General features: G+C 42.4%; 1 protein-coding gene across 1 annotated transcript in view; it reads right to left on the bottom strand.

The window, feature by feature from the left end:
• Positions 1-272: 272 nt before the first annotated feature.
• The window catches only part of PRMT5 (protein arginine methyltransferase 5), a 40953-nt gene continuing 24990 nt past the window's right edge, over positions 273-16235 (bottom strand). The window contains exons 11-17 of the mRNA XM_082261969.1: positions 13658-13780; positions 13397-13572; positions 12958-13067; positions 8452-8545; positions 5534-5650; positions 5318-5382; positions 273-677 (exon numbers count right to left, since the gene is read on the bottom strand). Coding sequence (XP_082118095.1) covers positions 525-677; positions 5318-5382; positions 5534-5650; positions 8452-8545; positions 12958-13067; positions 13397-13572; positions 13658-13780 — 838 coding nt within the window. The 3' untranslated portion in view covers positions 273-524. The remainder of the gene's footprint in view (positions 678-5317; positions 5383-5533; positions 5651-8451; positions 8546-12957; positions 13068-13396; positions 13573-13657; positions 13781-16235) is intronic.

Below are 16235 nucleotides of genomic sequence, written 5' to 3'. Positions count from 1 at the left end.
TAGAAATTTACAATGTTTTTTTCCATTTTGTCTCAGCAGCAAAGCAGAACAAAATTGAGATATATAGGTAAGCCCCTAATGTACTTCTCATGCAGGTCCAATCTAGAATTTAAACACCACTGCATTTCTCTCTTCTTTCCAAAAGGTTGTTTAGGGCTGGTGTTACTCCAGAAGGAGTGCATGACATATGGCGCAGAATTAATTTACAGCACTGGTGTTATAGAGCTGCACATCTCTCAAAAGGGGGGGGGGGGGGGGCGGACAGGTTGGCAGGAATGGAAAGTGCATTTGCATTTATGACTAAAGTAACTGCATTCAGTTTGTTTATTTGTTCTATTAACATTTAATAATAAAAAACAGTGCTACTAATGAACCATCTATCCTGTACTGCTGTATCTTCTAAATTCCACCGTCTTCCAGAGTAAGCTGTTTGAAGCACAGCACATTTCTGGCCATGACATGCTCTGCATCAAACTACTTTGCAGCAATAAATAGGATCAAGTAAAGTCTTTTGAGATGGCTTTCTACAGTCCGATGGTGTATGAACGGCCAGTGGGATTGTGAATAGCAGAGCAGACAGGGGATGTCACCGCCCACTCGTACCAGACCTTTTTTCCATTGTTACAACGCCAAAACCGCACACACACAGTGTCACCATCTCGAAGAGGAATAGGTTGCTGTATAAAAAAAAAAAACAAAAAAACAAACAATAAAAAAAAACTATTATTAAAGTAGCATACAACAACTTTAGGACTACAACAACTTTAGGACTACAACAACTTTAGGACTACAACAACTTTAGGACTACAACAACTTTAGGACTACAACAACTTTAGGACTACAACAGCTTTAGGACTACAACAGCTTTAGGACTACAACAGCTTTAGGACTACAACAGCTTTAGGACTACAACAGCTTTAGGACTACAACAGCTTTAGGACTACAACAGCTTTAGGACTACAACAGCTTTAGGACTACAACAACTTTAGGACTAAATTTACGGGCCCACCATAAGCACTATTGCAAACTTTTAATGATAAATATTTGTACAATGTTTTATGTCAGTAATTACATGTTTTTAGACCATTATTGTTACAGAGAAAATAGAAATGAGTACCATACAGAATATAGAATTTGCATTTCACATGTAATGGTACCTAAAACCCACCCAGACATGGCATAGTGTATCAACCTTAGCATTCACACTGTTGACAGTTGAACACAGGCCTCTACAGTGTCTGACCACATCTAGCCATTTCGAGCTGTCTGTGGGCAGGCTTTATAGTAAAAAGGTATATATTAGACTTGCTTGCATGGGTGGGGATGTGAAATAGCAAAAATGCTACTGGCCAAAAAATAGCTACCCAAGCTGTTTCTCCCGTCCTCAAAAAGCCTAAATATTTTTTCCCCCTATAATGCAGTGCTCAACAGTTTTCTCTAGATTTGTACTATCGCTCGGAAGTAAAAGTACTCAAACTGATATAATGGCATCATTATTCTTACCATGAAATCCATTTCTTGAAGGGACACAGGAATTCAGAGACTGAGGATTATACTGCCACATACAGGAAGATTGGGACATTGGCAAACAAAATTGTGGCCAGCGTAATCGACACCGAGCAAACCTCAGTTTTGTGGAAAAGCAGTACCACAAACATGATCAGACACAGAGGTGTGGGACCTGTGTCCCTCAATGAACACAATTTTCGCTCTCATTTATTGAGGGACACAGGAATTTACTGACTGAGAACCTACAAATGCAGTCCAACTAAGGGGTGGGCAAAAGCAACAAGACACTAACAGGGCACAGGAAGGAAAAAAAAAAAAAAAAAGAAGAAAAAGAAAAGACTGGGCAATGCCTGCAGTTAAAAAAGAGCTGCCTGAGAACTGTAAACCCAAGGCTAGCCTCAGAAGAGGCCTACACAACCGACCGCATCTGGAGTATTGGTCCGACCGCATCTGGAGTATTGGTCCGACCGCATCTGGAGTATTCTGTCCAGTTCTGGTCGCCGGTCCTCAGGAGGGATGTGTTGGAGCTGGAGAGAGTCCAGAGAAGGGCAACTAAACTAATTAGGGGATTGGAGGACCTTAATTATGAAGAGCGTCTGCAAACGATTGATTTATTCTCCCTGGAGAAGAGACGCCTGAGGGGGGACATGATAGCACTTTATAAATATCTCATCGGTGATATCAGCATAGAAAAAAAGCTATTCAGTCGAAGGGATTGCATGAGGACTCAAGGGCATACAATGCGATTAGAGGAGAAGCGTTTTAACCTCAGCAAACGTGGGGGGTTCTTTACTGTTAGGGCTACAAGATTGTGGAATTCTCTACCACAAGAGGTGGTTTCTGCGGGAAGTATGGTGGCTTTCAAAAGACGTAGACGTACATCTCAAGGATCAGAACATTCAGGGGTATGCGAGATGATTACAGCCACACACACCTACACAGGTTGAACTGGATGGACTATTGTCTTTATTCAACCTCACCTACTATGTAACTATATAACACAAACTTTAGCATGAATAGAAAACCAGGTGGCATCCTTGAAAATATGGGAATGTGATCCTCTGAGAAACGGTGGAATAATAAGTAGGTTCCCCTTTATGGGGTCCATCAGGAATGACAAAGAATGCATTAAGCTAACAAAAGTAGTTTGACGTATACTGCATCATCCAGCCAATGGAGGGAGATCTACTCCTGATAAACTGCAGTCAGGCAGAAGGATTGAACAACAATGTTCTGGCGGTGATGATGAATGGCTAAAACTACCTTAGAAAGAAAGCTTTGAGCCTCAACACCACCGTGTTCGTGTTTCGATGCGCCTCCAAAATTAAGCCCTGGGGGCAGGGTGAAACAACCCTGATTTAGGATGATAAACTGGTCTTTGAAACAGAAGATCCGGACAAGCTCAGTATCTGCAGTCTTATCAGGTTGGAAATGCCATCCAGTAGAGGAAAGCTTCAGGGAAGGAAAAAAGATCAGATTCCAAGGAGTCAACAGAACATCCAATGATACCAGAAAATCCTTGTCCCTTAGATAATCCTGTCCAGTTTGCCATTGAACCTGGGAGGTCCACATCTGGCGTTCCCCTCCTGTGACATGTCCTAAAACATCAATGTAGGGACCATTCCCCCGGATCCAGGTGATGCAGGCGGAGGTAGTATGCCTGCAAATTGTCCACACCTAGGTAGTAGACAAAGCTGTAAAAGTGAACTTTTTTTTTCTTTTTTTTTTTTACAGGACAGGATCAGGATCCTTTTCACCTCTTGCCACATTGAGATTTTCGATTCCTCCCTGGTGATTGTTGTACATCACAGCCATTGCTGTCTAACTGAATTCAGAAAGGATGTTCCTCCAGTTGGAAAACTGAGCTTTGCAGGGACAGCCAGATCCTAGGTAGCCGTGACTTCTATTTGTGTCCGGGTAAGCACTGGTTAAAGTGGTTATTACCTTTCAAAAAGAATCACTTTTTTTACAGCTTTATTCAGGGCAGTTACATGACCCCCTCTGCCACTTTGCTACCCTGATCCAGGGTTACAGCGGGAGCGGCCAAGAGCTCTCTCTGACATCATCCGGGGAGGTCACGTGGCCACTCTGCTCCTTCCGCTGTAGCCCAGAATTGAAGTAGCAGAGTGGCCGGGAGTCACATGACCGGCCTGAATATAACTGGAAAAAAAGGTATTTAGAGGCTTTGTTTAAAAAACACACAGAGTGCATTATGCTTGGATACAAGAGGGTCTGCCAATGACAATTAGTTACTTTTTAAACTACTAATAGCAGCAGGAGTGGGGGTGAGGTTTACATCTTAGAGAGGGGCAAGTTAGATAGTAAAAGCACTGTGCTGTTTAACGTGCTATAAAGGTAACAGGAGCTCCCTTTTTTATGGTTAAACACTTTAAAACTTGTAGGAGTTTTCACTCTCCTGATTGACCTATGAGGCTGCGTGACCCCTGACCCTCTGTCTGGACAATGCCGATCACATGCACCCTCCAAAAAAAAAAAAAAACTCTTAGCAATACACACCAAACTGAGCATTTGCAGAGTGCCTTCAAGGCTCTATATATAAATCCGATGGACTGGGGACTGTGGAGGAAGGAGGGGATCAGAGAAGACTGGATCCAACAGCCTGTTTACACAACACAGAGGATTAACCCGTTAGGTTCCACCGTGAGTATAACAAGCATGCTTTACTGCATATACAGACTGATTTTACTGTTGTGGGTTTAGTAACACTTTAAGAAGGCAGGGGCAACATAATTCAAGGTACAGGACAAGGCCTTGAACAATTATGAATGCAGCTGCTAGTAGCAGCAGAGGGTCATATAGCCAAAGGGGACTAGGCAGCTGTGGGTGGTCAGCAGAGACAAATGGAGGACAGGTGCTTTTTCAAAGCCAACTGTCAGGAAAGAGTGTAGAATGCATGGGACACTCCACAAAGCAGACAATAGTAGCATTCAGTCTGTAAAATCTTACATGGAAAAAACGACAGAAATCAGAGATCGCCCTAGTGAAAAGTTGTCTCCCGATGCTTGGCTCATGCAGCCTACTCAGAGCGAGTATGCAGAGAAAGGGTCACACGCACCTGGAGCTGTGCTGCGGATCTGGAAAGGGCTCTACGGCTAACAGTAGGCACAGGTATGGAAAGTGTCACAACGCAAAAGCCCAGTGGTCAAGGTTAAAACTCACATTTCCTGCAATCATCCAGCCCAGCAGGGTCCAAGTATGGCCTCCAAGGATAGTGCAGAAAAAAAATTAAAAACCATCTAGATAGTTGCGTATAGAGGGCAGCTCAAGATTTATAAGAAAAAAAAAAAGGGGGGGGGGTGAGGTTAGACTGGCAGGGCAGAGAGAAAAAAAAAAAAAAAAAAAAGCATCCATCCTCAGACACTAGCAAAAAATAAGGTATGCTGAGTAGGAGGGGTTATACCATCACCAGCCTGACAGTATAAACCTGAGTCTCTGAATTCCTGTGTGCCTCAATGAAATAAAATTGACTTTCACTTCTGCAATTTTCTGAATCAGGATAACCGGTATGGTTTTTGTATATTCTCCCTATATTTCAGCATTTCTTCTCATGCTCAAAATAGTTGAGTCAACTTGCTCCCTCCTAAAATTATTCCTAAACTACATGGGACTATAGTAATCTAGTAAGCGCATGAGACATACTATTGGGAGCAGGAATGAAATGAACAACCTATAAAGAATTGAAATATATGCTGATATTAATGTTAAAAGGCAGTAGGTTACCAGATTACAATATAAACATAGGAAATTCCAATAAATATCTTGTTTTGTCACCTATGTTACAACTTACCTTGATTGGAAACAGAATAGGAAACCATGAAAACATCCCTGGAGAATGTGTCTCAGGGCAGATACCTGTACAGGACAGACAATGTTAAACGAAAAAGAAATAAATGCAAAGTAAAAAGCACACATAAAAGAAAGTTAGGACACAGATTTGACACGGAGGCCTTCAAACAAATTGTGTGTGGCCATGTAATGAAGACGAAGACCATGCAATACTAACTCAGAGTAACATCTTTGTAGAGCACTGTCTGGAAATATCCTGCAAACCCATGCAGCACGGTATTCAGCTTTACAGAGTACTTAAGGCAGCAGTAACGGTTATTATCGATCACGGCATCTAGAAAGAGAACACACATTAGATAATTCTATGCATTTGTGACAGGATATTTATGCAGCTGCTTCCAATCCTCTCCAAGTCAAAAAAAGCACCAAAAGGTTCTCTCTAGTTAGTCTTTATACTTTACACAAACCCACTCTGAAAACTACATTCAAGACCACACACCAGGCAATTTTTTTTTAGCTTTGGACGAAAGAGTGAGGCGATGGAACCAGTCATTTGCAGTCTGTGGCCCCCATGGGGAGATTACCCCTTCTTGTTTTAGTGATCACTAAACAAAATAAGGAGGGGGTTTGGTGTTGTAACAGGGACAAGACAACACAGATAGCAATAAAAAAACATTGTCAGAACTCTGAAATGCACTTACTCTATCACCTGGAAAGATTAATCCGATAGGGACACATGGAACAAAAATTGACACAGACTTCAACCCTTCTCTGCTATCGACAACAAGATGGGTTTTTCTTGGAGCTGGGCTTTAAGTTTTTCATTGCAAAATGTGACTGACTTACAAACGAAGTGTTCATAAATTTGGATCACCTCTTTCCCCTGATGAAGCAGATGGTGAAACACGTTGAAAGTACAGCCACCTGTCATAAGCCATATATATGTGAAGTGTTCTTTCATATAAAGTAAAATTTCAAGGCCATGCCACCATACCGGTGGAGTCCTATAACATTTTCTGTTACATTAGATGACCGATATAAAATTAAAGCAGTAGTATAGTAATTTTGTTGACTTTTACCTACAGGTAAGCCTATAATAAGGCTTACCTTTAGATACTGCATGCAGCCGCTGAGGCTAGCGGCGCATGCGCTCTGAAGGTCCGGCGGACCTTCAGAGTTCCTTGCCGGGAAGTTAATCCCCCGCGCGGGAGTGACGTCATTGGGGCCCCCACCACTCACAGCGCTGGAGCCGCCGAACCCGGAAGAGACGCCAAGGGATCATGTCCGCTCCCACAGCGGTGTCCAGGGGTCCGTGTCGGGGGGCTTCGTTTTAAGTTATTTCATAATGAGCTAGTATGCGATACATACTAGCTCATTATGCCTTTGTCTTGCAGGGTTTTTTTTTTTTTTTTTTTTTGAGTATACAACCTCTTTAATTGTGAAACCTTTACTGGATTTTCAATAACTGTCTGCCACAATATGGTTGATAAGAGGAAGATCCCAAATTTGTCTTTTTTATATACACTTCATGTTGTAATAAAGATCAATTGTATCTTAACAGGTTTTTGACTGCTCAATTTCTGGCACCTATAAAGCCCCATCCCTGTTTAACCGCCTCCAGCCCCCGTATGACAGCGGAGCGGGGCAGCTCTTGTTCTGGGACGAAGTTATAGGACGGAGCCCAGTTTAGGCAGGGGTGTGCAGCTTGGCGATTGCACCTTCTGATCTCGGCAAAGGGCTGTGGCTCTTTACCCATGTGATCATCTGTGTCCAATCACAGCCGATGACATGCAAACAAGGAGATGCCAATTATTGGCTCTCCTCACCGCACACAGAGCATGAGGAGAGGAGAGCCGATCAGTGGCATCTCCTCACAGGGGAGACGTGTATAGGTAATCAGGGCACTGATCATCAGTGCCCTGATTACAATGTAGCCCCAATAGTGCCCAGTGACACCAGTCTGTGCCCCATCAGTGACTGCCATCAGTGCCACCTCATCAGCACCCAACAATGAAGGAAAATTACTTATTTACAAAATCTTCTGATAGAAAACTAAAAAAAAACACAGCTTTCTTCAAACTTTTTGGTCTTTTGTTTTTTCTTTAACAAAAAAAAAAAAAAAAAAAAAAAAAAAAAAAAACACCCAGTGGTGATTAAATATCGCAAAAAGAAAGCTCCATTTGTGTGAGGAAAATTATAAAAATGTATTTTTTCGTACAGTCTTGCATGGCTATGCAATTGTCATTCAAAGTGCGACAGTAGGAAGTGCCCAGTATTGAGGTAGTTAAGGGACATAATATAGGATTCCACTTTGGGGGATGAGGTGCCCATTGATAACTTCCTTCACCACCAGTTATATTATATACTAATAATAGAAAAGCTGGAAACTATGGCAAACACACAAGTCCATTTTCCAAGGCTCAAATATGTTCTTTGCCTTCATAGTTCTACAAGTGATTTCTTTATGAAGTGTTTTGCTGACTAGCCAACCGAATATATGCTTACAAATATGGAGCTGAACCAAGTAAATTCCAGAGTAAATAAAACACATTCACAGCAGAGGAGGAGGGGGGGCAGTGAGGGTTGCACTTGGAGGAGAAAAAAAAAAAATAACCCCCCCCCCCCCCATCGTGTCCTTCCTTCCCTTTCCCAAATTTAATCTTTTTTTTGTTCGTTCAGAAGTCCAGAATTGCAGTCGAATAGATTAAAAGGTGAACCCTGTTTCTGTTGCAGGAGAATCCTGTTTATGTGGCAGGGGGTCTTCTTGGGTCAAAAGGTTGACCCGACATGGTTCTTTTTATTATGTTGTATATCTGCAACCATGTAGGATTATGGTTATTTACAAAAAAAATGTTTACGTCCACACAATCACGAAAAATTTTATATATTTAGATATAGCCCTTTGCTCTTTAAAATTGTCTTTTGATTATGGTTATTTCTCTAGGTTATTGTATTCCTTTTCGTTCCGTATAGCGTGGGGGTTTCCCCCGATTTGTCTTTTTATTGCATTTTATACTTTGATAAAAATTATTATTTTTTTTTTTAATTTAAAAGTAAAAAAAAATATTTTTAACCCATTACAAGAAACATAAACCTGCTACTCTTTATGTATATAGCAGACCCTATTTCCCTCACCTGTATTTGGATGCTTGAATGTAAAACATTGTAATGGTTCTGCAAGCTGGTGAAAGTTGTGCAGTCGAACTACATAGGGCATTTCAAACTGGGCCTGCAATATAAAGGAATACAAGGTGATTAACTCAAACATATGGCAGAAAACATACTAGAATATCTATACTATCCCTGCTATTACCAAATTATATATTTTTAAGCATCTGGAAAACATCTAGGTAGCTAGCCAAGCTTACACCGAAGAAAGATGGCAAGATAAAATATTGATGGCTTAGGTTCCATACACATCACTGTGGCCCTAAGAACATGTTCAACACCTGCTGATCACTTCAACAGTAGGACCAAAATATTATAATAACTGAAAATATTTCAGGTGTACAACCATGTAGTGAAGCAGTTTCTTCGCTTTATACGCGGATGGATGGTGCCTGCAGCTTGATACCCAACCCTTCAGCACCTGCTCTTGTTAATGGTTCCCCAAAGAGGACTCCTACATTTAGGTGGATGAAGCAAACAGAGCCTCCAACGAAAATTTTAAAGCACGGGGAGGAAAGTGCACGTGGTCTAGGTATTAAGGAGTCCTACAGGATTTAATAGTTTAGGACTGGGCTATAATGTGACTAAAGAGAATCCAGCATCATTTCTTATGCTTAGTACATGCATGCAAAAAAACATTTAAAATGGCCAATAGAGGATTCAATTTTCTTGCCTTGCTTCAGTGTTAAAATTGGGGAACAACTCCCACAGGGCTTTTGTGTTCTGCCAGAGGGGGTGGGGGTTGTAGGGAGCCTTCCCTGCCCACAAACCACAATTACTGCTAGTGGCTATAGCCACCGGCAGTATTTGCATGTTAAAAATCTGACAGGCTGGTTGTACCAAAGTTTATTGATCGCTGGAGTGACTAATCAGCCTGCCCATAGATTGAGCGAATCCTGGCCGGTCCCTGCTGAACCAACCAAATTTCAATCCAAGTATGACCAGCTAAGCACGGAGTAGTATAGAATACTGGTCACAGATTACAGCAATCCCTTGACAACACCTTAGGCCTGGTTTACACTGCTGTGGGAGGTTGCCTCTGCTGGTCTGCACCTGCACCTGTTCTCGCAGCCACCCACACAGAAAAAAAAAAAAAAAAAAAAACGCAGGAGATGCAGGCGGGTGCCAATAATCCTAATGGCACCCACATGCACTGGAAATCGCAGCAGCCACTTCCTAGACTTAGAACTGCACTGCATTAGCAGTTTTCATGCGGGCTGCAATTTCTTAGATGCAGGAACCCTTTCCCTGCATTTTCAGGGGCACGGCAGCCTATTCAAAATAATAGGCAGCAGTGCTGACCCAAAGCGAGGCTCGCAGAGCCGCAGTAGTGTGAACCAGGCCTTAATCTGCTATTCTCAGAAGACTGGCAGTACCTTTGTTTAGGCATTTCTGATATCAACAGCCACCTTCTGTACTAAGATAATAGAACAGATATGACGCAATCATGTAATCCTGGAACCTATACAGTTCTTTGCCATATTCTCAAATGTCTGACACATATTAGCCCCTTCCTGCAGGCTTTCACCCAAAGGTTAACATGCTGCAGTCTGATCATTGAAAGGAAAGGAAGGGGGGAAACCACAATTATGGTTTCTGTATGTGATGCATCAGCAAATATTAAAGCCTATAAAAGTTACTGAAAAGGTATTCTTAGGGGATCCGTTCAATACTTTGTAGCAATGACAAATTCTACACTGCCAAAAAATTAAAGGAACACTTTAAAAACATATCAGATCTCAATGAGGAAAAATATCATGCTGAATACCTATACCGATATGGACTGGGTAATGTGTTAGGAATGAAAGGATGCCACATCTTTTGAAGGAAATGAAAATCAACCAAAATGATGCAGCAGGCTAGTCCGAAATTGCTGAAATTTCATTGCAGCCACACATGCTTTTATGCATGCCTAACAATGTTGGGGCATGCTCCTAATGAGACAATGGTGTCCTGGGGTATTTCCTTCCAGATCTGGACCAGGGTATCACTGGGCTCCTGAACAGACTGAGGTGCAACCTGGTGGTGTCAGATGGACCGAACCATAATGCCCCAGATGAACGTGGGGGCCCTTAAATGACATCAATTCCTTAATTCTCCAGGAACTAGCTGCATACTCTAGCCACATGAGGCCGGGCATTGTCCTGCACCAGGAGAAACCCAGGACCCACTGCACCATCATAGGGTCTGACAATGGGTCCAAGGATTTCATCCTAATACCTAAAGGCATTTAGGGTGCCATTGTCTAGCCTGTAGAGGTCTGTACCTCCATGTATATGCCTCCCCAGACCATCACTATCCCACCACCAAACTGGTTGTGCTGAACAATGCACAATTACAGGCAGCATAACGTTCTCCATGGCTTCTCCAGACCCACTCACATCTGTCACATGTGCTCAGGGTAAACCTGCTCTCGTCTGTGAAAAGCACAGGGCACCAGTGGCGGACCTGCCAATTCTGGTGTTCAATGGCAAATACCAATCAAGCTCCACGGTTCAGGGCAGTGAGCACAGGGCCCACAAGAGGAGGTTGGGCCCTTAGGCCACGCTCATGAAGTCTGTTTCCTATTGTTTGGTGAGAGACATTAACACCAGTGGCCTGCTGGAGGTCATTTTGTAGGGCTCTGGCAGTGCTCAACCTGTTCTACCTTGCACAAAGGAGCAGATATCGGTCCTGCTGATGGGTTAAGGACTTTCTACAGCCCTGTCCAGCTCTCCTAGAGTAACTGCATGTCTCCTGGAATCTCCTCAATACTTTTGAGACTGTGCTAGGAGACACAGAAAACCTTCTGGCAATGGCACGTATTGATGTGTCATCCTGGGAGGAGTTGGACTGCCTGTGCAACCTCTACAGGGTCCAGGTTTCGCCTCATGCTACCAGTAGGGACACTGACCCTAGCCAAAAACTAGTGAAGGACAGTAAGAAAAGAAAGGGGGGGGGGGGGGGGGGAATTATGCCTCAACCTGTAAAACTAATCCTGTTTTGGAGGTCGTCTCATTGTTCCCATCCAGTGCACCTGTAACCTTTTTTTAAAGTCATTACCAACAATTCAGCTGAAACTGAACAACCCCCTCCGCTACTTAACTGACCAGATCAATATCACAGGAGTTTAATTGACTGGATGCTATACTCCGATAAAAAAAAAAAAAAAAAGTGTTCCTCTATTTTTGAGCAGTGTATAAAGTACAAGTGCCAAACCATAGAATATATTGCTACTGGATTTTCTAAATTTCTACAAGTTCAGAAATGATTTATTACATGTGCAGGCAGTCCCTGGGCTACAAACAAGATAGGTTGAATTTGTATGCAAGTTGTAACAGGTACATCGTTTTAAAATGTAACTGCAGCCAAAAATATATATATATATTTTTTAACACCCCTGTGATGTTTTGCTGTCTGTGCTCCTGTTCAGATGATTGCACCTAATTTCCTGTTTCTGACAATTCGATTTTTAACATTTTGGGTTGTCGTGGAAACGAGGGGTAATAAAGCTTCAGTGGAGAAACTTTTCCCCATGGTAACTTACAGGAGTGAATTTCCCTTTCTAGGGGTAGATTTCCTCTCGCTTCCCGTTTGTAAGTAGGAGTCAATTGTAACTCAGACTGCCTGTATATAATTCTAATTTTGCAGATAATACATGCTGCTCATTCTGTCTTACTGAAAACATAGGGAGCCCTATGTGAGAGATGGAATGGCATGCATCTCTCCTGGGACACAGTTCGCTGTGTGTCAGACTAGCAGATCAAATTTCTTCCGATTCACAACAAAGTAGCAGAAGGACTACCTAAATTTTGTGGACTGATTCGACTGAAGTACTTGGTAAAATAAAGCCGGCCATAGATAGTTCGAATCTTGGCCAGTTCAGCAGGGGCTGGCTGAGATTCCAATATATGAACAGGCTCAATGTACCAAAGTCAATCCACCGATTGACCTGGGTACAATCAACATGTCGGATTTTCAGCATGCAATCAATTGCCAGCGCTACAGCCACTAGCAATAATTACTGCATTCTCTCGGCAGGGACAGCAACCCCTGCCCCCCCTCCGCCAGGACAATACAATAGCACCACAGGAGGAATTGCCCATTAACACTCACTGTGTTGGTATTGAGCATTGAATTTTTTTTTTTTCTGCAATCCGTGGTGGAAGGAAAGAAAATCACACCATCTATGTATGGCCTGCCTTAGATTTTTGGACTTACCATACCACTCTAGTCCATTAAGGTACACCAGAATTTAAACACCATTGGGTTTATATTGGGGCCTCCACTACCCAGCATCTCTTAGCTATGCGAGAAAACAAGTCAAAAGAGCCAGAAAAAAAAACAAAAAAAAAAAACGGGCAAGACCCGTGTCTCAATGGACTTAATTTTATAAGAAAAAAAAAAATAAAAAAAAATTTAAAAAATTCATAAATATGGATTTCTAGAATTTACCATAAGTTAGTCATTGATCATTTCTAGTTCCTCGCTCACCTCTGGGTCTCTGTCCTTTTCTCTGCATGCTCTCACTTCATTGTAAAGTTTAGAGGAAGAGATTGGAGCCAAGTAAGAAGTGTATACTCCAGGAATGCTAACACCACCCTCTGTTAAAACAAGAAAGTCTGATTGAGGCAACAGGAATAGGTCATGAAAACATGGCTGTCATAAAAGATCCGATATCCATGAACCTGAAATGCTCACTCACACTTTTCCATTTTAGCCACATGCATTTTCTAATGAAATGAATAGATACATCAAAACAAGTCAGCACATGCTACATCATTAGTGTGCACATGGATGCAATATGAAAGGGTGTTAAAATGTGTACCTATTCATATTAAATGTATGCTGTGGTGGGTTTCTATTGATTTTGCCATCTGTCATGGACGGATAAATGTGAACAGGCGCTATACAAAAGTGATGGTTAAAAAACCTTTAAGGAAATGCTGGGCTCCATCCAGACACTCAGGGGACAGTTCGTTGTCTCCAAAGGACCCCAGGAGTTCACTGACAATGATATCCGCTTTCTCTGGAGGATTCCATTCTCGCATGTCAGTGGACACAACAGTTACTTGACTACCCCATTCTTCATAACGCCATCCTTCCAACCTGTAAAACATATCAGAAATAAGTATAAGGAGGGAGAGTGTCATGAGGATTGCAATCAGTAGAGAATTCGGTTTCTCAAACTCACGTGATTACTGCATTAGGATTCTTCTCCACAGCATATACTTTAATCTTGCGCTCTGCTTGCTTGGCAGCCCTCAGGGATGCATTTACCAGAGGTCCCCGGCCTGCTCCAAGAACCATCAAAATCCTATAAACGAAAATGTTATATTCAAGTGGTACTATAGGCAAAATCCTAAATGGCCTTTATGATGTAGTCCGTCACTATTCATAAAGCAGTCTTTTGTATTTCTAAATCCCCCTGTAACTTATTTTTTAACCTGCTGATTCCATTATTTTTCAACTTCCTTTAACCACTTCCTTGCTGCGCGATAGCAAAAATACGACTATATTGGGGCTTGGTTGTTCCATGAGGGTATGCATGGATGTCCTCCCAGAACCACATCCCCCAGGACGCACATCCGGTATGCTCTGTAGTCGCTGTGTCCTTCAGACACAGCGGGCCAATCACAGCGGGCCTTTACCATGTGATCAGCTGTGTCCAATTACAGCTGATCACAATGTAAACAGACTTGCCAGTTATCAGCCGTTTCTCCCTCACAAGCTGTCACAGCATGGGGAAAGCAGAGCCGGTAGCCGTACAGTGTCACAGGGGACATGTACACAAATCAGGGCACATCAGTGTAGGAGAAAAAACTGTCCTATTTGCAAACTTTATTTTCTTAAGTTTGTTATTAAAGGTTATTTCAAAATTTTTTGGTCTTTTTTTCATTTGTTTAGCAAAAAATAAAAACCCAGGCATGATTAAATACCACTAAAAAATCTATTTGAGTTAAAAAAAAAAAAAAATCATATATGTACAGTGTTGCATGACTGCGCGACTGCCATTTAAAGTACGACCGCATCGAAATGCTGAAAATCAGCCTGGACAGGAAGGGGGTGAAAGTGCCCAGTAGGGAACGGGTCAGCAAACCAAAAAGCCCAGCAAGAGTGGAAGTGAGAGGGATGACACAAACCATTTAACACTGACAGGTTTGCTTACAATGGACACCTTTATCTCAAATGTAAAAAAAACTCAATTAAAAATTGTTAGCTGGAGTTCTAAAGTCTAAAGCTGGATACACACTATCCAACTTTTGTGGTAAGATTTCCTTCAGATTTACCTTTTCTATGTAGTGCAGGGGCCTGCCAGATTGCATACAAATTGAAAGTGTTTAGGTTTGACCTCATATTATATGGTTTTGGTAAGTCTGAAGGAAAAAGTTGAGAAAATCTTATAGTGTGTATGGCCCATAAGTCAGCTAGTCCATCTAACACTATCCCTCTCAGACAGTGCTGCTAGCTAAGTGTGTTGTCTCCATTGCACCTCCAAAAAACAGAGAAGCCAGATCACCAGAGAAAAAAAGCTAAATACAGAACTAATCGACCACTATGTCAAAGGATTGGTAAACAGCAATATATACCATTTTTGTTTTTGGGCTTGGAAGCGCTTGAAGTGAAAAAACACAGGGCAGACCCAAGATGGAACCCATTTAAAAAAAGTCAAGGTGGTTTGCCTTCACAATCGTAGTATCTCACAGTTCACATTTAACTTGTGGGTTTTTTAAGAATATGTAAACCCAGCATTTCTTATTTATATGTGCCTGCTATACCATGTACTTGTATCAAATATCCGGTTCTTTTTACAATGCTTCAAAAGTGTGAAAGCCGTGATGTTCCTGCCAGTCCCTCTGCTTTCCTATTAGTAACTGACCACACTAAAAAAGGAGAATACACTGTGGTCAGTTCACTAGTTCTGCTGGGAACTCCGACCGCTCTTCTCCAATGATCAGATTCGTCCTGACACCCCCCCCCCCCCCTACCTTGCACAGCCATTTACTGGAAAGATCGGTGTGCTGCTGTTTCTCCTCCCCCAGTTCTTATGCAGCTGAGAACAGAGGGAATGTGATCACTTGAAGGGAACCTTTACACAAGCAGAGAGTATAGGGTTGTTTTCATGCCTTCTCCTTGGAATACAAAACAAGTGAAGAGTGCCAACTTGCAATCTATATGGTTTCACAGGGGTGACTATTATATCTCATGTATGGAAAATCACACCTATTCCCAAATAAAAAAAAAAAAAAAAACACATGATTTACCACTACATCCTAATCCTTACGTTTGTGGAGGGCTGCCTTTTCCATTTTTATATAAAAAAGTAAACATTTCACATTAAGCCATACATAGGCATATCTGCAGTCACTCAACTACACCCATTTAACCAGTTGCCGACCACGCACCAGTTTTACTGCGGCAAGGTGGCTCGGCTGCGCAAACTGATGTAACTGCAGTTTTTGCTAGCCCATCGCCCAAACACCACCTCCACCTGGGACACAATGGACTCAGGACCACTGTCAGTGCATGGATGGATTGGTTGGGGCCCAGAGGTCCCTGCAGCCTCAGAGGGGATCAGGTGGGGAAATGTGCTCCAAAAACTCCATGAATCACCAGGGGACCCCAGAAAAAGTTTAACACTCTGCTAAGGGACAACCCCCACTGTGCTGGCAGCACCACCCGGTCACCAAGCGAACCTTAGCAGAGGTCGAGGACCCCACCAGACTCACCATCCACAGAAACAGGCACCTGCAGCCACCAGAAGAATCTGC

This window comes from Pelophylax lessonae (assembly GCF_965119305.1).
Source record: "Pelophylax lessonae genome assembly, chromosome: 1".
Taxonomy (NCBI): Eukaryota; Metazoa; Chordata; class Amphibia; order Anura; family Ranidae; genus Pelophylax; species Pelophylax lessonae.
The sequence above is the reverse complement of the archived record's forward strand: the minus strand, read 5'-3'. Positions and strand labels throughout refer to the sequence as shown.